This window comes from Neoarius graeffei, chromosome 12 (genome assembly GCF_027579695.1).
Source record: "Neoarius graeffei isolate fNeoGra1 chromosome 12, fNeoGra1.pri, whole genome shotgun sequence".
Lineage (NCBI taxonomy): Eukaryota > Metazoa > Chordata > Actinopteri > Siluriformes > Ariidae > Neoarius > Neoarius graeffei.
The window spans coordinates 55,775,483-55,800,331 of record NC_083580.1 but is presented as its reverse complement, the minus strand read 5'-3'; the positions used below and the strand labels follow the sequence as shown (position 1 = coordinate 55,800,331).

Here is a 24,849-nt window from a genome sequence, read left to right as displayed (position 1 = left end):
GCCATCGACTTGCTCCCTGGGACTACCCCTCCTCGTGGCAGACTGTTTTCACTCTCTCAGCCAGAACGCAAGGCCATGGAGGAATACCTCAAAGATGCCCTGGTCTCTGGGTTTATTCGACCCTCCACTTCACCTGCTGGAGCCGGCTTCTTCTTTGTCGGCAAGAAGGATGGGGGGCTCCGACCATGTATTGATTACAGGGGCCTGAATAAGATCACTGTGCGCAACCGATATCCCCTTCCGCTGATGTCCACAGCTTTCGACCTGCTCCAAGGCGCCACCGTCTTCACCAAGTTGGACCTACGGAACGCATACCACCTCATCCGTATCCGACAGGGAGACGAGTGGAAGACTGCCTTTAACACCCCGTCTGGGCACTACGAATACCAGGTGATGCCCTTCGGACTCACCAACGCACCAGCTGTTTTTCAGGCCCTAATCAACGACGTCTTAAGGGACATGATTAACCTATACGTTTTTGTCTACCTCGACGACATCCTTATCTTTTCCAAGACCGTGCAGGAGCACCGCCACCATGTCCGCCAGGTTCTCCAGAGGCTGCTACAGAACAATCTGTTCGCCAAGGCCCAGAAATGCGAATTTCATGTTCCCGAGGTCTCCTTTCTGGGATTTATTGTACGGACAGGCCAACTCCAAATGGACCCTGCCAAGACCCTGGCCGTCCGGGATTGGCCTACTCCCAAGTCCGTTAAGGAGGTTCAGCGGTTCTTAGGATTCGCTAACTTCTACCGCAAGTTCATCAGGAACTTCAGTTCTGTGGCAGCACCCATGTCAGACCTCACCAAAGGGACAGGTGGATCTTATGGCTGGTCTCCTCAGGCAGAAAAGGCGTTCAAAGACCTCAAGGACCGCTTCTGCACGGCACCCATTCTGGTTCTCCCGGACACCTCCCAACCATTCATCGTGGAGGTGGACGCCTCGGACAGTGGTGTCGGCGCGGTGCTCTCTCAACGTTCGGAAGGAAAGCTGCACCCCTGCGCTTACTTCTCCCACCGCCTGAGTCCTGCTGAGTCCCGGTACGATGTGGGGGATCGAGAACTGCTAGCGGTCAAACTGGCCCTTGAGGAGTGGAGGCACTGGCTGGAGGGAGCACAACATCCATTCCTGGTTTGGACTGACCACAAGAACCTGGAGTACCTCCAGCAAGCCAAGAGACTGAACCCTCGACAGGCTAGGTGGGCCCTGTTTTTCAGTCGGTTTGACTTCACCCTCTCATACCGCCCCGGCTCCAAGAACACCAAACCTGACGCACTGTCCAGACTGTTCTCTGCCACTAACAGGGAGAATGAAGTCGGGCCTATTATCCCTGTGTCCCGGATTGTGGCCCCTGTCCGCTGGGGTATTGAGGAGGCTGTCCGACGAGCCCAACGCCAGGACCCCGGTCCTGGGACGGGGCCACCAGGCCTCTTGTACGTCCCACATCAAGCCCGGGCCAAGGTTCTCCAGTGGGGTCACTCTTCCCCTCTCACCGCCCACCCGGGAGCTCGGAGGACCCTGGACTTCCTGAAAAGACGCTTCTGGTGGCCTAACATGGAGAAGGAAGTAAGGTCATTTGTCCTGTCCTGTGAGGTTTGCACCAGAACCAAGAACCCACGACAGCGTCCCCAGGGTCTCCTGCATCCTCTGACCATTCCCCGGCGTCCCTGGTCCCACGTGGCAGTCGACTTTATCACGGGTCTCCCTGAGTCACAAGGTAACACGGTCATTTTGGTCTTAGTTGACAGATTCTCCAAGGCCTGCCGCTTCATACCACTGTGCAAACTCCCCTCTGCTCTTGAAACTGCGAAACTTTTGTTTAATCATGTCTTCCGAGTCTTTGGTCTTCCACAGGACATCGTCTCAGACCGAGGGCCCCAGTTCTCCTCCCGAGTGTGGCACGGGTTCTGCAAGGTCATCGGAGCCACTGCCAGCCTCTCCTCTGGGTTTCACCCACAGTCCAATGGTCAGACGGAGAGGCTCAACCAGGACCTGGAAACCACCCTGCGAGGCCTGGCTATGGATAACCCGACATCGTGGAGCACCTGGCTGCCATGGGCGGAGTACGCCCACAACACCCTGCAGTCATCGGCCACCAAGCTGTCGCCATTCCAGTGCCAATTCGGGTTCCAGCCACCTCTGTTCCCGGACCAGGAGGAGGACGCGGGGGTGCCCTCGGTCAACCAATATGTGAGACGGTGTCGCAAGACCTGGAGCAAGGTCAGGAAGACCCTCATACAGACCTCCAGAACCAACCAGACTCAGGCCAACCGCCATAGAAGACCTGCACACGCTTTCCGCCCTGGGCAGCGTGTTTGGCTGTCCACTAAGGACCTTCCACTGCGGGTGGAGAACCGCAAGCTTGCTCCTCGCTACATTGGCCCCTTCAAGGTGGTGCGCAGGGTGAACCCTGTCTCCTACCGGCTCCAGTTGCCCCGGACTCTGAGGATCAACCCCACTTTCCATGTTTCCCTGTTACGGCCCGTACTGACGTCTACGTATGCCCCTGCCCCTAGGAACCCCCCACCCCCCCGCATCTTCCAGGGGCAGACTGTGTTCACTGTGAATCGCCTGCTTGACTCCCGCCGGGTCCGCGGCGGGTTGCAATATCTGGTGGACTGGGAGGGCTATGGTCCTGAGGAGCGCTGCTGGGTTCCTGCTCGGGATGTCCTTGATAAAGAACTATGTCGGGACTTCCATTCGGCCCATCCGGATCGCCCTGGGAACGTCAGGAGACGCTCCTAGAGGGGGGGGTCCTGTTAGGACTAGGACTGTTTTGGCCTCTAGAGGCCGCTGTTATTTCCTTTTCATGTCGTGTTTATTTTGGCCTCTAGAGGCCGCCACTGTTCCTGTGTTTTGTGTTTGTGTTAATTGCCTAATTATCTTCACCTGTGTCCTTAATTAGTTTGTCTATTTATACCCCTGAGTTCAGTCCTCTTGTCACGGAGTCTTTGTGCTGTTATGTTTATCTCCAGTTTCCTTTGTACTGTGTTTTTTGATCTTCTTAGCTTTTGAATTTTTGCACTTTGCTTTTCTTTTGGATTATACTCTTTGGTTTTTTTTTGTCTTTTGTTTTGCCCTGTATATAGTGTATATAGTTTAAATAAACCTTTTGATTCTTTTTCTACTTCCGCCTCACGCCTCTGCATTTGAGTCATCCCCCTGGTGGCCTAGTGGGGGTTTGCTGGATTATCACACCAACGAACCAGGTTCGAATCCCAGCAAAACCCTAACAAGGGAACTTACTAACATCGTCCGTCCACTCTTTAATTAAATGCGGATCCGGTAGGCGATGTCCACTTGTTAGAGTTAACTTATTTATGTAGCATTCTCGATCTTGTAACGACAATTGTTTGGCATAATCTGACAGCTCATAATGCCGGTCTATGGGCAGCGCCATTGTTTCTGAGTCCAGGCTGCGCACGCATCCCGGCAACAGTCGGTTTGTTTACAAACATGCGAAGGGGTCTATAAAGGGCGCTACATAGTGGGGATGCCATTTTGTAGTGTTGTCCAAAACCTTAGTGAGGATTCTTTACACCCTATATAGTGCACTCAACGTATCCCACAATGCATCGTGAAAAGTAGTGTACAACTGATGGTCACTAACCAAAGCAATATATCCCATCATGCATTGTGGTCGCGCTGAAAGAAATCAAATTAAAAGTCTCAAATTTGATTTAATAAAAGGCAGCAGCAAAGAAGAAACTATTAAGCCTTGATTTTAAAAAAAAAACTGAAAGATGCAGGTACTTTGTATTGATTAATGTGGGAAATACGCTCAGTATAATATGTATTTATCACAAAAATACATGCATGTATTTATTATTTTGAAAACCCACCAGCCGACTGATCTGGCACATTTTAATTGTGCAACAGTAATGACGTAAATGCCAGCGTGACTGACTAGTGTCCGAAAGCGTTTTTTTTTTTTTTATTTTACCAATGAGCTCGCTATATATTCCTCAATATAGTAATTCCCTATACAGGGAGCAGGGAGTAGTGAATGAGTGAGCGATTTCAAACACAGGGTAAGGGAATTTGGCCTCTGTGTCACCTCATATTTGTTCCCCAGTTAATCAGGAAGTCATGGATTACAGCTTGGAAGTTCCTCACACTCCAATCAACTCAAAACTGTATAATTTAAATGGGAAACATGCTTCAGTTACATTGTGTTCACTTTAATTTCCAGGGTTGCCAATAATAGTGGCACATGTGTTTTTGTTGAAAACAATTATTTCTTGATGAGGGATTTGTTTTTCTCTGAATAAATTTAGTTCAATTAAAAGGTTGGCTTTTTCTCATTTTTTCAGTGTGAGATGAAGTGACTTCACCAAAAGGTGGATTTTTCTAACCCTTTTTTACTCATCTTTACAAGAGGTGGAAATAATCATGGCGGGAACTGTATTGTTTTTTCAGAATTAAATTTAAGCTTTTTTGTTTGTCTGTGTCTTCTTTTCCATTCCCGTTTCCAGATTCCCACCTACGAGCTACTACTGGTCTCTCCCAGAGCATAAAAGCTAACAGTCTGGGAGGCTAATGTGCTTCCTCTTGAAAGCCAAAATCCAGCAACCATGATTTTTCAAACATCACAGAGCAACTAAAAGAGCTTGAAGCAGAGCTTTCCAATCTGTATTCCTGTATACATTTTGTCATACTGTCAGAAACAAATCTGAGGCTTATTTGTCACTGCAAATCTCATCTCATTATCTCTAGCCGCTTTATCCTTCTACAGGGTCGCAGGCAAGCTGGAGCCTATCCCAGCTGACTACGGGCGAAAGGCGGGGTACACCCTGGACAAGTCGCCAGGTCATCACAGGGCTGACACATAGACACAGACAACCATTCACACCTACGGTCAATTTAGAGTCACCAGTTAACCTAACCTGCATGTCTTTGGACTGTGGGGGAAACCGGAGCACCCAGAGGAAACCCACGCGGACACGGGGAGAACATGCAAACTCCACACAGAAAGGCCCTCGCCGGCCCCGGGGCTCGAACCCAGGACCTTCTTGCTGTGAGGCGACAGCGCTAACCACTACACCACCGTGCCGCCCCACTGCAAATCTGAGTCTTTTAATTCATTCTTCTTGCTGAGTCATCATCTGATGCCACCTTGATATTCAGGTACGATTGAGGATTTTAGCTATTTTAAGTCAATAGATTTCAGATGGTTCCAGGCATATACGTAAGACACAGAAGTCCAAATGAGAATGTCCAAATGAGACTGACAATCACCCAGGGTTCCTGCTGATCTCCATTTAGTCTAGCTGATTTAACAACCTAAACCCAAAGACATAAAAAAAAAAAAGCTTTAGATTTTTGGTCCTTGAATATGATTTGAACCAATACGTAGTGGATGTTCATTATGTCTAACTATTGCAAATATTTTAAGTTCGTTTCTTAGACAAGGATATTTTTTAAGTTTGTTACCTTGTTAACAGTTTCGGCGAGAATCTCCCGCCTTCTTCAGAAACAGTCACCAGATGTCGAGTGGTGACGTGCCTTATCAGCTGATGTTGCGTGCAGGAGGCGTGAACGTCCCGCCCAATTTGACAGGTAGTCCACGCCTCCTGCTGTCAGGTCGCTCCTCCAGGATGGCGCTCCAGGTGTGCGACAGTGCATACGCTCCCTCATCCCGGTTCATCGTCCTCTGCGCCCGCTTGCGTATCTCCACTGCCTCTAAAATCCAACGCTGGAATCTATTCTCTTCAGCGCGAATGACTCTGGCCTCTTCCCAATTCATTATATGATTATGTCGTTTGCAGTGGTCTGAAATGGCTGATTTTAAGTTTTCTTGGTTTGCTTTTTCTTTTTTGGATCTTGTGAGTCTTTTTGTTGTTTCTTTTTCACACTCTATTTGGTGTTCTTTCCTTCGAGTATGGAAGCATCTGCCCGTTTCACCAATATAGACTTTATTACATGAACGGCAAGGGATTTCATAGATGACGTTGCATTTATTGTCCAGTTGTATTTTGTCTTTGGGGTGAACTAGCAGCTGTCGGAGGTTCTTGTATGGTTTGACCGGGGTGTTGATGTGGTATTTCCTCATGGATCGTTGGATGCGTTCTGTGACTCCTTTTATGTACGGTAGTGTGACAAAGCCCCGGTTTGTTTTGTCGGTGTTTTTTCTTGTTTGTTTATTTTCTTTTATTTGTGTCTGTAATTTCCCTTTCCGAATTGCCCACGGTGGATATTGGCAGTTTTTTAATGCCTGTTGGATGTGTTGTTCCTCCTCCTGTCTGTCTTTCTCCTCCGTGATGCTCTGTGCTCGGTCGTATAGTGTTCTGATTACTGACATTTTGTGTGCGATGGGATGTTCAGATGTCCAGAGAAGATATTGGTCGGTGTGTGTAGGTTTTCTGTATGTTGTAATTCTAATGTTCCCTTCTTCTGTGTGGTGTATTTTTAAGTCCAAAAAAGCTATTGTCTTGTCCGTTTCCTCTTCGTGTGTGAATTTGATGTTGCCTGTCTTGTCTATGGAGTTTAGATGATCCGTGAGTTGTTGTGTGTGGCCTGTTTTGGTTATTTCAAGAATGTCATCAACGTATCTTTTCCAGAAGATAGGTTTGCAGTCATCCGGTGCTGTTTCTATGGCTCGGGTATTGCAATGGGGGACCCGCTATCTGCCACTCTATGTAACTTTTTTATGGAGGATCTGGAAACCCGAGCCATAGAAACAGCACCGGATGACTGCAAACCTATCTTCTGGAAAAGATACGTTGATGACATTCTTGAAATAACCAAAACAGGCCACACACAACAACTCACGGATCATCTAAACTCCATAGACAAGACAGGCAACATCAAATTCACACACGAAGAGGAAACGGACAAGACAATAGCTTTTTTGGACTTAAAAATACACCACACAGAAGAAGGGAACATTAGAATTACAACATACAGAAAACCTACACACACCGACCAATATCTTCTCTGGACATCTGAACATCCCATCGCACACAAAATGTCAGTAATCAGAACACTATACGACCGAGCACAGAGCATCACGGAGGAGAAAGACAGACAGGAGGAGGAACAACACATCCAACAGGCATTAAAAAACTGCCAATATCCACCGTGGGCAATTCGGAAAGGGAAATTACAGACACAAATAAAAGAAAATAAACAAACAAGAAAAAACACCGACAAAACAAACCGGGGCTTTGTCACACTACCGTACATAAAAGGAGTCACAGAACGCATCCAACGATCCATGAGGAAATACCACATCAACACCCCGGTCAAACCATACAAGAACCTCCGACAGCTGCTAGTTCACCCCAAAGACAAAATACAACTGGACAATAAATGCAACGTCATCTATGAAATCCCTTGCCGTTCATGTAATAAAGTCTATATTGGTGAAACGGGCAGATGCTTCCATACTCGAAGGAAAGAACACCAAATAGAGTGTGAAAAAGAAACAACAAAAAGACTCACAAGATCCAAAAAAGAAAAAGCAAACCAAGAAAACTTAAAATCAGCCATTTCAGACCACTGCAAACGACATAATCATATAATGAATTGGGAAGAGGCCAGAGTCATTCGCGCTGAAGAGAATAGATTCCAGCGTTGGATTTTAGAGGCAGTGGAGATACGCAAGCGGGCGCAGAGGACGATGAACCGGGATGAGGGAGCGTATGCACTGTCGCACACCTGGAGCGCCATCCTGGAGGAGCGACCTGACAGCAGGAGGCGTGGACTACCTGTCAAATTGGGCGGGACGTTCACGCCTCCTGCACGCAACATCAGCTGATAAGGCACGTCACCACTCGACATCTGGTGACTGTTTCTGAAGAAGGCGGGAGATTCTCGCCGAAACTGTTAACAAGGTAACAAACTTAAAAAATATCCTTGTCTAAGAAACGAACTTAAAATATTTGATTTGAACCAAATATCACTTCTCTCTAAAGTGGACCTCTGAAACCACCCATTTGAAGAGCAGTTCAATTCCCCCATGCTGTGATTGCATTGCTCTCGGTGAGAGAGGGAAACAGCAGTGTGGTTATGCTATCAGACAAACTGATAGCACTGTAGTGCTGATACAAACGAATTACACAGAAAACAACTCCAACCATGACCAAATCTGACGATTTCCCCATGAAGGTCAAAGGAACCCTGGCTACTGAGGTAATGCGGTCAAACGCCTCTCAGGCACGCCTCACTGCACATGCTCAGCACTCTCTGCTTAATTTAGCCATTGACTGGATTGATTGAAGGAAATAAGAGAGTATCAACGAGAAAAGAAATTGAGGAAGAATTGGAAGAGCAGACTGCAGAAGGCAAAGGGATCATCGGAAACGAATAATCTGCCCTCTGCTCATCCCACCATGGCAGCCACAGCTCCCCAGTGAGGAATAAAAGCCCTTGTGTGCAACAAACTGCAAGCAGATTCGTGCTCAGCAGAGGAAATGAGGAGAGAGGAAAGGTGGAATTCCAGCTGCTGGAATATCACACTCACACAGCAAACACTGCTGTTTCTCCACTGTGATTTACATAGGTCCCAAAATGGCGAGTAATTGACTGAGCGGCTAATCTGCTTAACTGAAACTGATTGTTCATACACATTAATGACACCAGCACTTATCAGGCTGTCATGAATGACTGATAGCACACCATGTGCATTTAATCTCACAACCAAATTAAACAGGCCACATAAATTTCCGACGTATCTGTCACTATTGCCCAGAAGGAATCCTATCTTTATGAACAGACCCTTGAACGAATGGAAGACAGTGCATGAGATATAAAAGGTATTAAGCAGAAGACAGAAGATCAGCGGTGGGAAAGAAGCGACATAGTGTATTATCTTAACATACAAATTGGTAATGGGTCAGGTGGTACCAATCCCATATTCTCATTCTGGATATGATACCGATATCCTTACGGATGTTCATGCCTTGAAAACCTGAGCGCTTCTTTTGCGAAATCATGAATGATAATGTCATGTTTTCTGTTAATCTGTCACAAAAACACAAACATTCAATGGTCTTTCTGCTCTATTTATGACTTCAGACCTGACGTGTAAGACTGTCTGTGCATGAAAGTCAGGCTTATAGTATTCGAGTCCAGGACTCGGACTCGAGTCCGACTCGTGCCCTAATTTTAATTGACTTGGACTTGAGCACCCATGACTTGGACTCGGACTCGTGCATTAACTGCATTCGGACTCGCAAATTGGACGCAAGGATTCAGATTTTTTCTTTATTTTTTCTCACGTCATAATAATTTGGCATAAGACATTTATATCTACATTAATTTTATACCAATTTCATGCAAGAGAATGCACATTCACCTGTTCATGCATCATGTTCAGGAACAAACTAACGTTAATGGCGCTAAAATGCCTGGAGAGAACACCCCTAGGATTGTTTGCTTTGCTTATACAGACTTCTTGTGCAGTGGGAAAAAATGCACTGCTACTGTATGTGTTCCATATGTAGAAGAACTATTGAGGAGACGACGGGGACAACCTCGAACTTCAATCATCATTTGGCAAGACTCCACCCAGAGAAGTAAGTGACATGCTATGTTCATTGCCCTGTTTATAGCGGGGCTTGCTTGCTGACCGATGAACTAGCTAGTGTTAACCCTCTCTCATGTTATTTGCCCTGTTGATAGTGGGCGTGGCTTGCTGAGCGATGAACAAGCTTTTTACCTGTAGCCTATTAACTAAAATGGGGCAGGCAAGCAGTAACATTAGTCCAACACAGTAGCAGAGACACTTTCACAGAAAGGCAGCAACAGCCACCGTCAAATAGTGCGGTTGGAGTCTTGTTCTCAGACTCGACAAGGATCAATAGTGGACTCGACTCGAAATTTTCTTTAACAACTTGGACTTGAACACTGGGGACTCGAGACTGGACTCGGACTCGAGGTTTAGTGACTCGACTACAACACTGATGAATGTTGCATGATGTGGAAAAAAGTGTATTTTTTTGTTCAAATAAAATACAATTATTCAAACTATTCCACTCCAGCCAATGTATTCATGTAGCCTGAACACCTTGCTCTGGGTTCCCTGTCCAGTGTGAAGTGACTTGACAGCAATACTGGGAAACGGAAGGTAGGGATGCATTTTGCTGTTGTCTGTTCAAACAAAATGGTGGCACCGAAAACAAAGCCAAAAAATAACACAATCCAGAGGAGCACTCACAATTTCCATTTTCCTGCACAATTTTTGCTTCCTAGGATCATCTTGGGACCCCCATCTACTCATTGCTCTATGAATAAACCCACCTTGCCTTCCTTTAAGGCATCGGCCTGTTACCACAGCCTTTATCGTCTCCTAGCAGAATTTGTCGGCTTTTGTTGTATCACAATGACGGTGGTGAGAACTGGCAGGAACCTTGACAAGATGCACACATTTGAGGAGAGGTGATAAGAAATGGTGGACTAACAGTGTACGTGTGTGTGTGTGTGTGTGTGTGTGTGTGTGTGTGTGTGTGTGTGTGTGTGTGTGTGTGGCTGATCAGTATGGAGGCAGGGAGGAATATGGGGAGTTTTGTGACTTTTATGAACCGCTTTGCTCAGTTTTCCCAAAAGAGGTTCTTTTCTGACCTTATGAAGGCTGCACAAGGAAGCATAAACCAACCTTGATCAAGCTTGGATGCTGCTGGTTGCGTTCACACAAGTATGCAAGACGGGCCTTTCTTTAGCATCTCTACAATAAGCACGTACCAATATAAAGAAGTCTTGTTTTGATCAATGAATGTGTCTGTTATATTGACACAGACAAGACCACTCCATGAATTTCACCTCTATTACACACCACAGCCAACATACTCAAAAAGCTTGCGACTACCGTGAGTTCTGAACATTCTACTACAGTTGAAGTAAAAAGAAAAAAGGCAAGCAAAATTCAGTGTGGCGCAGAAGAAGAAGAAGAAGAAGAAGAAGAAGAAGAAGCACAAGCTGAGGCTGACACGTGGGTCAGAGCAGACTGTGGATGGATGACGTGATGGCTGCCCTTGCTCTGAGCTTACTTTACGCTAGTGTGCCTGATCCTGATGGGAAGTAACAAAAGCCTGAATGTTGCAGAGGATAGCAGGGGAGTCTTGCTGTGAAAGCAGCACAAAAAAGACCTTTGCTGGCCTAGACTGCCCCCGGGTGTGGTGCGGCTCTCTTAGCAACGCACCATTTTCTCTTTTCTAGAGTATGCATGTACAGTACGAGTCACACCAGCAGACCAACCATGTTAGATGTAGCTTGACATCTAAACGAAGACAAGTGGAAAAACATCTATAAATGAAAACAAATATACCCAATGCAAATCAAATGTTGGCGTGAACTTACATCAGCAGAGAGCAGTGTTTTCATTTAACTGGGCAATAGGTGCGCACACAGAGTAATGCCACTGTTTGTGAGTGCACTTAGTCTGTATTTGTGTCAGTAAAGGGCCGGAGGACAGGTCTCCCAGAGTGGCACAAGCAAGCACTGGCTGGCCAGAAGCCAGGAAGTGGCTCATCACAGTGCAGCATGTGTACTGCCACCGTACCACCACTACTGCTCTCAGGTAGCAATTCTGCCCCATATGCCTCAGCTCTATCATTCACACCAGTGTTTCATTAACAAGTCCAATTGCTCAGTTCCGAGCAACCCCTAACATTTTGACAAGACACCTCCAACCCCAACCCCTCCCAGTACCACTTCTTCAGTTCTTCCCCAGGCCAATTAAGCAGCTGGAATAGACAATATGTTTCAGCTTGGACTCACAGGCGTTGGTGACGGCGAAGCTGTTAGCTGTCTCAATGTTGTCCACGTGGGGCACCAGGTTAAAGGGCGCTTCCGACGCATTGGGGCTCGTGTTGTGCAGAAATATGGCCAAGCGAAAGGCAGTGTACTCCTGATCTGTGTTTCTGATGAACAACCCGCCTGCAGGGACGAGACAGAGAGACAAACAGAGACGAAGATTATATTCTGTGTCAAACAAGCAGACTCTTATTCGATTACGGCTTTTGGACATATCCAAAACGTGAGCCGAATGAAATCTGAGGTCCGAATCGGTCCAAATGCCGAATTGAACACAGCTGGGTATTTGATTTGATGATCTCTAACTGAATTATAACAGCATTGGTGGCTGTTTTTTGTTTTATTCCAAGAAGCTGAATACAACATCAAGATACAGAGAGGTGCAGTGGGACAGACTGGCATGAACACACTGTTTAATTCATTTATTCATTCCTATATTTATTTATTTATTTATTTATTAAGCAAGAGGGGAGGGTGGAAGAAACATGACACTGAGCTTGATGCAGTGCTGGGAGACTGTTCACTGAAGGAAGGCACTTTGGAGTGACACAGGAGCGCGCGCGCAACCGGACCGGCCGGAAACGCTCGAGCGCGTGCTGAATTCCAAGCAAGGAATCTGCGCAATATATAAATATATATATATTTTAAAAATAAAAATAAAAAAACAACGTGTCAGAAAAAAAGCTTGTAAAGTTATTATTCCGCTGTTCTGTGGATATAATAATAATAATATTAATAATAATAATCTCCCTTCCGCTCTATCCAAAAGCACAGCATCCCGGCTCGCGGGGTTCAGGGCGCACTGCAGTGGCGCTCGTGACAGTGAACGGATGGCCGGATTCTCACTGATCGATGAACATCACTGAACAAACGCGACTGTTTAACACACACGCACTGAGCTTCCCTTTTAAAACATGTCCCCGAAAGTTGCACGCGCGTTCATTCATGCGCATCTGATCGCTGAAGGATGAAGGAGTCCCGGTTCTCCCAGGAACCTTCGACCCACCCGAACGCAACTCACCGATTTGAACGCTGCTCGGAAAAGCCCCCATGGCGAGTCCGCGGACGCAGGAAAATATCAGTAAAAGCTGATGGCAAGAAATCCTCATTTTGTTCGGCTAAAACTATGGAAAGACGTGGAGCATGACGTCGGTGGGGAAAAAAGGAACGGAAATGAAAACCGGACAGGCAGATATCAACAATCCAGCTCCAGCTCCAGCTCCATCCCCGCCGCCGCTGCTGCTGCTGCTGCTTTTCCCCCCGCAGTGGCGCGAACCCTGGTGCAGAAAAGTCCGACCGCCAGCAGACGCTCCACATGCAAGACGAGGGGTGGGAGTGGGGGATCTCGGCACACAGTGTTGCCAGATTGTGTGCTTTTACTCTCTGTTTCTAATGGAGATGAACCGCTCTGAGAGTATTTATTTATTTCTTTATTTCACACATTCACACACACATTATCTCTAGCCGCTTTATCCTTCTACAGGGTCGCAGGCAAGCTGGAGCCTATCCCAGCTGACTACGGGCGAAAGGCGGGGTACACCCTGGACAAGTCGCCAGGTCATCACAGGGCTGACACATAGACACAGACAACCATTCACACTCACATTCACACCTACGGTCAATTTAGAGTCACCAGTTAACCTAACCTGCATGTCTTTGGACTGTGGGGGAAACCGGAGCACCCGGAGGAAACCCACGCGGACACGGGGAGAACATGCAAACTCCACACAGAAAGGCCCTCGCCGGCCCCGGGGCTCGAACCCAGGACCTTCTTGCTGTGAGGCGACAGCGCTAACCACTACACCACCGTGCCGCCCAGAACGTATCTCATGACTTTATATTTCATGCTTATGACATACTAGGCGGGCGGCACGGTGGTGTAGTGGTTAGCACTGTCGCCTCACAGCAAGAAGGTCCTGGGTTCGAGCCCCGGGGCCGGCGAGGGCCTTTCTGTGTGGAGTTTGCATGTCCTCCCCGTGTCCGCGTGGGTTTCCTCCGGGTGCTCCGGTTTCCCCCACAGTCCAAAGACATGCAGGTTAGGTTAACTGGTGACTCTAAATTGACCGTAGGTGTGAATGTGAGTGTGAATGGTTGTCTGTGTCTATGTGTCAGCCCTGTGATGACCTGGCGACTTGTCCAGGGTGTACCCCGCCTTTCGCCCATAGTCAGCTGGGATAGGCTCCAGCTTGCCTGCGACCCTGTAGAAGGATAAAGCGGCTAGAGATAATGAGATGAGATGAGACATACTAGGTGGGCGGCATGGTGGTGTAGTGGTTAGCACTATCGCTTCACAGCAAAAAGGTCCTGCGTTCGACAGGGGCCTTTCTGTGTGGAGTTTGCATGTGGGAGAATTTCATAATATTGTCATCATTACGAGACAGTAAGTCATAGTAATAAGCAAGAAGGTTCTGGGTTCTAGCCCAGCACCTGGCGAGGGCCTTTCTGTTACCCCTTTTCCACCAAATCAGTTCCAGGGCTGGTTCAGGGCCAGTGCTGGTGCTGGTTCCCAACTTGCGAGCCAGCTGAGAACCAGTTTGCTTTTCCATAGCTCGGGGTGCTAAGCAGAGCCACGTCATTACATCGCTGTATACGTCAGTTACGTCGCTGCGTTTGTATAAACCTTGGCGCGAACATCGTAGCAACAACAACACGGAGAAGAAGCAGCAACAACAACAACAATAATGGATGACTTCGCGTTTGTACAGATGCTGCTTCTCGCCGCTTAAAAATGGTGACCTTTCGCGATCTTGCTATTGTTGTTGGGCTTAACAACTCCGCCCCCCCGCTGACATAAGCGGTTCTTTCCTCTGGCCCAGCAAAGAGTTGGTGCTAGCCTGGAACCGGTTTTTCTGGCCCCAGAGCCAGTTCTTTGAAACAGAAAACCCGGTTCCAAACTAAGCACTGGCCCCGAACCAGCCCTGGAACTGCTTTGGTGGAAAAGGGGCATGTCTGTGTGGGTTTCCTCCGGGTGCTCTGGTTTCCCCCACAGTCCAAAGACATGCGGTTAGGTTAATATGGGATGGCCTTGGGCTGAGGTGCCCTTGAGCGAGGCGCCTAACTCCCAACTGCTCCCCGGGCGCTGTTAGCATGGCTGCCCACTGCTCTGGGTATGTGCGTGTGCTCATTGCTCATGTGTGTGTGCATGTGTGTGTTCACTGCTTCAGATGGGTTAAATGCAGAGAGGAAATTTCACAAGTGTATGATGAATAAAGTTGTGCTTTCTTTCTTTTTCTTTCTTCTTTTTAATAATAAGATAGTAAGTCCAAATCATGAGATACTAAGTCATAGGATTTCATTATAACATAGCATAGACTTATGTGATAGTAAGTCATTATTATGAGAACTTAATTCCTAATTATGAGATACTAAGTCATGAGATAGGATTTCATTATTATGCGATAGTAAGTCATAATTAATGAGAACTTGAGTCATAATATTGAGATAATAAATCCTAACTATGAGATACTAAGTCATGAGATATGATCTCATAATAATGAAATCCCATCTCTTGAATTAGTATCTCATAATTAGGAATAAATATAATAATAATGAAATCCTAGGTCATTATTAATGAGAACTTAATTCCTAATTATGAGATACTAAGTCAAGAGATAGGATTTCATTATGAAATAGCATATCATAATTATGAAATAGTAAGTCATTGTTATGAAAACTTAACTCCTAACTATGAGATACTAAGTCAAGAGATAGGATTTCATTATGAGATAGCATATCATAATTATGAAATAGTAAATCATTGTTATGAAAACTTAACTCCTAACTATGAGATACTAAGTCATGAGATAGGATTTCATTATGAAATAGCATATCATAATTATGAGATAGTAAGTCACTGTTATGGAAACTTAACTCCTAACTATGATATACTAAGTCATGAGATAGGATTTCATTATTATGAGATAGTAAGTCATTATTAATGAGAACTTAATTCCAAATTATGAGATACTAAGTCAACAGATAGGATTTCATTATGAAATAGCATATCATAATTTTGTGACAGTAAGTCATTATTAATGAGAACTTAATTCCTAATTATGAGATACTAAGTGAAGAGATAGGATTTCATTATGAAATAGCATATAATAATTATGAGATCGTAAGACATTGTTATGAAAACTTAACTCCTAACTATGAGATACTAAGTCATGAGATAGGATTTCATTATTATGAGACAGTAAGTCATTATTAATGAGAACTTAATTCCAAATTATGAGATACTAAGTCAACAGATAGGATTTCATTATGAAATAGCATATCATAATTATGTGACAGTAAGTCATTATTAATGAGAACTTAATTCCTAATTATGAGATACTAAGTGAAGAGATAGGATTTCATTATGAAATAGCATATAATAATTATGAGATCGTAAGACATTGTTATGAAAACTTAACTCCTAACTATGAGATACTAAGTCATGAGATAGGATTTCATTATTATGAGACAGTAGGTGATTATTAATGAGAACTTAAGTCTTAATAATGAGATGCTAAATCCTAACTATGAGATACTAAGTTATGAGATAGGATTTCATTATTATGAGATAGTCAGTCATTATTATGAGAACTTAAGTCATAATAATCTCATCTCATCTCATTATCTCTAGCCGCTTTATCCTTCTACAGGGTCGCAGGCAAGCTGGAGCCTATCCCAGCTGACTATGGGCGAAAGGCGGGGTACACCCTGGACAAGTCGCCAGGTCATCACAGGGCAGTCATAATAATGAGATATTAAATCCTAACTATGAGATACTAAGTCATGAGATAGGATTTCATTATTATGCGATAGTCATTATTATGAAAACTTAAGTCATAATAATGAGATACTGAGTCCAAACTGTGAGATGTTAAGTCATGAGTAAGGATTTCATTCTGTGATAGTACATCATAATTATGAGATAGTAAGTCATTATTATTAAAACCTAAGTCATAATTATGAGAAGCCTTCCTATTGTTATGGTGGAAGAAACTCCATCCATTCATTATCCGTAACTGCTTATCCTGTGCAGGGTTGCAGGTAAGCTGGAGCCTATCCCAGCTGACTATGGGTGAGAGGCAGGGTACACCCTGGACAAGTCATTGCAGGGCTGACACATAGAGACAAACAACCATTCACACTCACACCTACAATCAATTTAGAGCCACCAATTAGCCTAACCTGCATGTCTTTGGACTGTCAGAGAAACCGGCACAAACCCACGCAGACACGGGGAGAACATGCAAACCCCACACAGAAAGGCCCGGGGCTCAAACCCAGAACCTTCTTGCTGTGAGGCAACAGTGCTAACCACTACACCACTTCTTCTCTGTGGAAGAAACTGGTTTCCTTAAATACCGACATAGAAACGAGTAACCTTCTTAGTATTATGCATTCAAAGGAATCATAGAGGTTTGAGAGTTTTTTTTTTTATAGCCCTGTTTATGTTGGTTGCTTTTACTGTGAACACCTTCTGTATGCTATCTTATCAGCAAAAGAGCTAGCGTGGATACAGGCTTTCATTTTAACCAAGCAACTGGTTCCACTTTTTTAATTACTTCATTTGGATTGTGGATCCTGCTTGTTTGGAATAAAAACCTGCACCCACAATGGCCCACTGAGGATAAGACTGGAGCCCTTCAAGTTCCAAAAGCTGCTGTCAAAACAAGTTATTATCTTGTGTGCACCAAAAAAAAAAAAAAAATCACCTGTCAGGACTTTAAGGGCTCCATAGTATCTTTAATAGAGAGTGCAAAGGCATGCAGAGTGATATCAGTGACTGTGGTCATTAGGCAAAGTGTAGACCATGGTGAAAGGAAGCCTGACTCAGAGCTCAGTGCTCGCAGAATTGAAGTGCTCTCATAAGGGAGAGTCTCTGTGCCTGCTCACTTCACTGCTTCATGCTCATGTATATGATTATGTGTGGGCAGTTCACAGCACCTTGTGTTGATTTTTTAAGACCATGCTTGTTGATACTGCTCTGCACACTCATCAGCCCTTAAGCTCTCGAGTAAACATATAGTTTAAATAATTGTTATCAGGCTATTTGTATTGTAGAAAAATATCGTAGATCCTCCTGAAATTTCCACAGAGCACAGTTTGCAGTCTGCTTTGCTTTGATTGCTGTAATTATTTGTGAAATATGTAAAGTTTGCTGTCATGTCATGTCATCTGTTGTCACATGTTATTCAACAGATACCGTGCCTTACAAAAGTATTCATACCCCTTGAACTTTTTCACATTTTTTCACCTTACAACCACGAACTTAAAAGTTTTTTATTGAGATTGTATGTGATAGACCAACACAGAGTAGCACATAATTGTGAAGTGAAACGAAAATGATAAATGGTCTTCAAAATTTTAAACAAATAAAAATCTGAAAAATGTGGTGTGCATTAGTATTCAGCCCCCTGTCCTCTGATACCTTTAAATACAATCCAGTGCAATCAATTACCTTCAGAAGTCATCTAATTAGTTAATAGAGTCCTACTGTGTGTAATTTACTCTCAGCATAAATACACTTGTTCTGTGAAGGCCTCAGTGGTTTGTTAGAGAATACTGAAGAACAAACAGCATCATGAAGACCAAAGAACTCACCAGACAGGTCAGGGATAAAGTTCTGGAGAAGTTTAAAGCAGGGTTAGGTTATAAAAAAATATGCCAAGCTCTGAACATCTCAAGAAGCACTGTTCAATCCATCATTCAAAAATGGAAAAAGTATGGCACAACTGCAAACCTACCAAGACATGGCCATCCACCTAAACTGACAGAGCGAGCAAGGAGAGCACTGGTCAGAGAAGCAGCCAAGAGGCCCATGATCACTCTGGAGGAGCTGCAGAAATCCACAGCTCAGGTGGGAGAATCTGTGCACAGGACAACTATAAGTCGTACACTCCACAAATCTGGCCTGTTTGGAAGAGTGGCAAGAAGAAAGCCATTGTTGAAAGACAGGCATAAGAAGCCATGTAGGGAACACAAACATGTGGAAGAAGGTGCTTTGGTCAGATGAGACCAAAGTTGAACTTTTTGGCCTAAATGCAAAGCGCTGTGTGGCGGAAAACTAACACTGCTCATCACCCTGCACACACCATCCCCACTGTGAAACATGGTGGTGGCAGCATCATGCTATGGGGATGCTTTTCTTCAGCAGGGACAGGGAAGCTGGTCAGAGTTGATGGGAAGATGGATGGAGCTAAATACAGGGCAATCCTGGAAGAAAACCTGTTGGAAGCTACAAAAGACTTGAGACCGGGAAGGAGATTCACCTTCCAGTAAGACAATGACCCTAAACATACAGCCAGAGCTACAATGGAATGGTTTAGATCAAAGAATATTCATGTGTTAGAATGGCCCAATCAAAGTCCAGACCTAAATCCCATTGAGCATCTGTGGCAAGACTTGAAAATTGCTGCTCACAGACACTCTCCATCCAATCTGGCTGAGCTTGAGTTATTTTGCAAAGAAGAATGGGCAAAAATTTCAGTGTCTAGATGTGCAAAGCTGGTAGAGACATACCACAAAAGACTTGCAGCTGTAATTGCAGCAAAAGGTGGCTCTACAAAGTATTGATGCAGGGGGGCTGAATACTAATGCACGTCACGTTTTTTTCAGATTTTTATTTGTTTAAAAATTTGAAGACCATTTATCATTTCCGTTTCACTTCACAATTATGTGCTACTCTTTGTTGGTCTATCACATAAAATCTCAATAAAAAACTTTTAAGTTCGTGGTTGTAAGGTGCAAAAATGTGAAAAAGTTCAAGGGGTATGAATACTTTTGCAAGGCACTGTAATTCCAGTTCACTAATTTGATTGGATGAGCAGCGCTCCAAAAGTGCTTATGTTTAGTATAACTGTACTTCAAATGTTTTCATTTGTTTCTATCACTTCCTTCATCTGTGTTCACAAAAAAAAATTATTTCCTAGTTGACTAAATAGGCGTCACGGTGGTGTAGTGGTTAGCACTGTCGCCTCACAGCAGGTTCTGGGTTTGAGCCCAGTGGCCGGCGAGGGTCTTTCTGTGTGGAATTTGCATGTTCTCCCCGTGCCTGTGTGGGTTTCCTCTGGGTGCTCCGGTTTCCCCCACAGTCCAAAGACATGCAGGTTAGGCTAATTGGTGGCTCTAAATTGACCGTAGGTGTGAATGTGAATGGTTGTTTGTCTCTATGTGTCAGTCCTGCGATGACCTGGTGACTTGTCCAGGGTGTACCCTGCCTCTTGCCCATAGTCAGCGGGGATAGGCTCCAGCTTGCCCGTGACCCTGCACAGTACAAGTGTTTATGGATAATTTACTAAATACTAGTACAGCTACTAAAGTAGCATTAGCTACATCATCATCAGACATAGTAAACGATACATTTATCATGAAGGTAACTTTTAACTTTAAATATGAAAGCTCATCAGATGAAGATGAAAAAGAAACAGGAAGTCAATTTCAAGGACCTTTAACAGTAATTTGAAAATCAACACGAGCTAACTAGCCAACTAGCAGACAGGCTCGAAAGTGAGCATAGCTTTTTTTGGGGATCTATTTTCTCTTGCAGAGCAAAAATAAGCAAAAAAATTTGGCCAAAAATTAAGTTCTTGTTTATAGAACAGTTGTATAAGCAATCGTGCAGATTGGTTATAATGATTAGTAGTACAGCTGTGATTAGCTATGGCCCCTGGCCATATACAGTATAACCACACTCTTGCTTGTAGGATATTGCTTAATAGAGTGACAGTGTACGGGTGACATGGTGGTGCAGTGGTTAGCAATGTCGCCTCACAGCAAGAAGGTTCCAGGTTCAAATCTCATGGATGATGGGGGAGCCCTTTCTGTGTGGAGTTTGCATGTTCTCCCTGTGGGTTTACTCTGAGTGCTCTGGTTTCCTCCAACAGTTCAAAAGACATGTCAATTAGGTAAAAATACCCAGCCATAAGCCAGTGCTGGTCCCAAGCCCGGATAGATTGGGGAGAGTTGTGTCAGGAAGGGCATCTGGTGTAAAAACCTTGCCAAATCAAATATGCAAAACAGATCCGCTGTGGTGACCCCTAACGGGAGTAGTCGAAAGAAGAAGAGCGTGACAGTGTACACTAGGCTTATGTCACATTGTATCACATGGTATTGGCTGCACTTTTTTTTTTTACAAACATGACTGATATGAGTAAATAAGCATGGCATCCAACCAATACCCAGCACTACATAGTATCAGTATTGATGCATCCTTATTTATTAATCACCCTGTCTTTGGGTAGTCATACTGTATTTTAGTTTTGCATGTGCATATACGTTTACTTTTTGGACTGGTGCATTTGTTGTTGTTGTTGTTTGTTTGTTTGTTTGTTGTTAAACAATGGCTTGGGGGAACACAGTGGATCCAACCTGGCAACCCTGGACACTGTAGAGGGGAGAGTCAACCAAGAGCTGCACGCACACATGCGCCTTTTTCCACCATGGTACTTTTCTTTAGGCTGTTATCAGTGCCCTTTTCCCAGTGTAGAGAGACTAATTGTCAAGTGATCAAATGCTTCTAATTCTGTACTAGCAGTCTGGGGTCCTTGTTTTCAATACAACAACAGAATAGATAAGAACGATATCACGCATTAGAATGGAGCTCGAGGCTTGAAGTTGTGCTGTTGGTTTAAACGATACTGCATCCCATGACATGCTGCAGAACCTTAACATGTGAAAGCAAACAGAAGCGAAAAAAAACAAACTTTAAAATGGGAACAGAAAGACAAGACTACATTGGTGCATTAAATGTGTATGATTTTGAATGCAGCTTTGACAGTAATACATCCCAGAGATAGCCATCATTTCCTTGGCCTGTCTCTCAGAGATAAAGGTACTAAACTGTCCCTGATCTTTGCTGCTGGGGTGGTACCAACAAAGGCCTTCGTTTTGTGCTGTACAACCCCGATTCCAAAAAAGTTGGGACAAAGTACAAATTGTAAATAAAAATGGAATGCAATGATGTGGAAGCTTCAAAATTCCATATTTTATTCAGAATAGAACATAGATGACATATCAAATGTTTAAACTGAGAAAATGTATCATTTAAAGAGAGAAATTAGGTGATTTTAAATTTCATGACAACAACACATCTCAAAAAAGTTGGGACAAGGCCATGTTTACCACTGTGAGACATCCCCTTTTCTCTTTACAACGGTCTGTAAACATCTGGGGACTGAGGAGACAAGTTGCTCAAGTTTAGGGATAGGAATGTTAACCCATTCTTGTCTAATGTAGGATTCTAGTTGCTCAACTGTCTTAGGTCTTTTTTGTTGTATCTTCTGTTTTATGATGCGCCAAATGTTTTCTATGGGTGAAAGATCTGGACTGCAGGCTGGCCAGTTCAGTACCCGGACCCTTCTTCTACACAACCATGATGCTGTAATTGATGCAGTATGTAGTTTGGCATTGTCATGTTGGAAAATGCAAGGTCTTCCCTGAAAGAGACGTCGTCTGGATGGGAGCATATGTTGCTCTAGAACCTGGATATACCTTTCAGCATTGATGGTGTCTTTCCAGATGTGTAAGCTGCCCATGCCACACACACTAATGCAACCCCATACCATCAGAGATGCAGGCTTCTGAACTGAGCGCTGATAACAACTTGGGTCGTCCTTCTCCTCTTTAGTCCGAATGACACGGCGTCCCTGATTTCCATAAAGAACTTCAAATTTTGATTCATCTGACCACAGAACAGTTTTCCACTTTGCCACAGTCCATTTTAAATGAGCCTTGGCCCAGAGAAGATGTCTGCGCTTCTGGATCATGTTTAGATATGGCTTCTTCTTTGAACTATAGACTTTTAGCTGGCAACGGCGGATGGCACGGTGAATTGTGTTCACAGATAATGTTTTCTGGAAATATTCCTGAGCCCATTTTGTGATTTCCAATACAGAAGCATGCCTGTATGTGATGCAGTGCTGTCTAAGGGCCCGAAGATCACGGGCACCCAGTATGGTTTTCCAGCCTTGACCCTCACGCACAGAGATTCTTCCAGATTCTTTGAATCTTTTGATGATATTATGCACTGTAGATGATGATATGTTCAAACTCTTTGCAATTTTACACTGTCAAACTCCTTTCTGATATTGCTCCACTATTTGTCGGCGCAGAATTAGGGGGATTGGTGATCCTCTTCCTATCTTTACGTCTGAGAGCCGCTGCCACTCCAAGATGCTCTTTTTATACCCAGTCATGTTAATGACCTATTGCCATTTGACCTAATAAGTTGCAATTTGGTCCTCCAGCTGTTCCTTTTTTGTACCTTTAACTTTTCCAGCCTCTTATTGCCCCTGTCCCAACGTTTTTGAGATGTGTTGCTGTCATGAAATTTCGAATGAGCCAATATTTGGCATGACATTTCAAAATGTCTCACTTTCGACATTTGATATGTTGTCTATGTTCTATTGTGAATACAATATCAGTTTTTGAGATTTGTAAATTATTGCATTCCATTTTTATTTACAATTTGTACTTTGTCCCAACTTTTTTGGAATCGGGGTTGTATATTTTACATGGGAATAGCATCCATCCATTACCACTTATCCTGTGCAGGGTCATGTGCAAGCTGGAGCCTATCCCAGTTGACTATGGGCAAGAGACAGGGTACACCCTGGACAAGTCATCGCAGGGCTGACATGTAGAGACAAACAACCATTCACACTCACACCTATGGTCAATTTAGAGCCACCAATTAACCTTACCTGCATGTCTTTGGACTGTGGGGGAAACCGGAGCACCCAGAGGAAACCCACGCAGACATGGGGAGAACATGCAAACTCCACACAGAAAGCCCCCGCATTGTCCATGAGGTTCGAACCCGGAACCTTCTTGCTGTGAGGCAACAGTGCTAACCACTACACCACCATGCCACCATGGGAATAGCATGTACCTTTAGTTAGCTTCATAGAATAGATCTATGAAGCTACATCAATGATCTTCTCGTATGTCAGCTGTAGTTTACTATTGACTGCAGATTTGTTAGCTAACTCAGGAAAGCTACCAAGGGTGAACATCGAGGATGTAGAGCAGTTCCCACCCAACCATTTACACACATGGGCAGTTTAGAGTAGACAGTTAACCTAACCACATGTCTTTGGACTGTGGGGGAAACCGGAGCACCCAGAGGAAACCCACACAGACATGGGGAGAACATGCAAACTCCACACAGTCAGGACTCTACTGACTGCCCTTCTAGTGTCTGAGAATGTATTATCAGTCTATTTTAAGTTGGTTCATCTTTGAGCTGTACAGAAGCACTGAGAAGACATGGTTATACGGTAAGTTGTGACCACAAAGTAATAAGATTAGTCCATGAGTGAAGTTCCTTGATATCTATTTTGTGGCTTTGCAAGGCATCACTCATTCACACTCATTCACACCTAATGGCAATTTTGAGTAACCAATTCACCTACCAGTATGTTTTTGAGAAGTGGGAGGAGAACCTGGATGAAACCAGACATACGGTAGAGAGAACGCGTCAGTTCAGGACTGAACTGCGGACCCCGGAGACGTGCTGCTCTAAGCATGGAGGACCTACTGGATGAATGACCTACTGGAGTCACTGACAGTTCAACATGGATAGGTCTGTAGTGTTACCCCATAAATTCCCAAAGTAAGTAGACTTTTTATCAGAGGTGGACAGTAACAAAGTAAATTTACTTGAGTATTGTACTTAAGTACATTTTTTGAGTATCTGTACTTTGAGGGTTTTTTTTTTTGGAAACATGACTTTAACTTCACTACATTTGAAAGACAAATATCATACTTTTCACTCCACTTAAATACTTAAGTATTTTTAAAAGCAAGTGCTTCAGTACTTAAGTAAAAATTTGACTGGACAACTTTCACTTGTATCGGAGTAACATTTGACCAGTGGGATCTGTACTTTGACTTAAGTAATGAAGTTGGGTACTTTGTCCACCTCTGCTTTTTATACCCATTCCTGCCAAAAATTGAGTATGATGTCCATTAACTAATATTAAGTTGTAGACTCAAATTACATAATCTGTGGCCATGATTTTGGTATCTCGGGACCACAATATAATAATTGTTGACCATGCAATACATAGTTCGTGGCCTTGAAATATTAACTGATGGCCACACCTT

At 44.2% G+C, this 24,849-nt stretch overlaps 1 protein-coding gene across 6 annotated transcripts in view; it reads right to left on the bottom strand.

Annotated features, from left to right (window-relative positions):
- Positions 1-12,860, bottom strand: part of gria4b (glutamate receptor, ionotropic, AMPA 4b) — a 365,144-nt gene extending 352,284 nt beyond the window's left edge. For all 6 annotated transcript variants that reach the window (XM_060935094.1, XM_060935095.1, XM_060935093.1 and 3 more), the window contains exons 1-2: positions 12,773-12,860; positions 11,716-11,874 (exon numbers count right to left, since the gene is read on the bottom strand). In XM_060935094.1, the coding sequence (XP_060791077.1) occupies positions 11,716-11,874; positions 12,773-12,860 (247 nt within the window). The remainder of the gene's footprint in view (positions 1-11,715; positions 11,875-12,772) is intronic.
- Between the last annotated feature and the right edge of the window lie 11,989 nt (positions 12,861-24,849).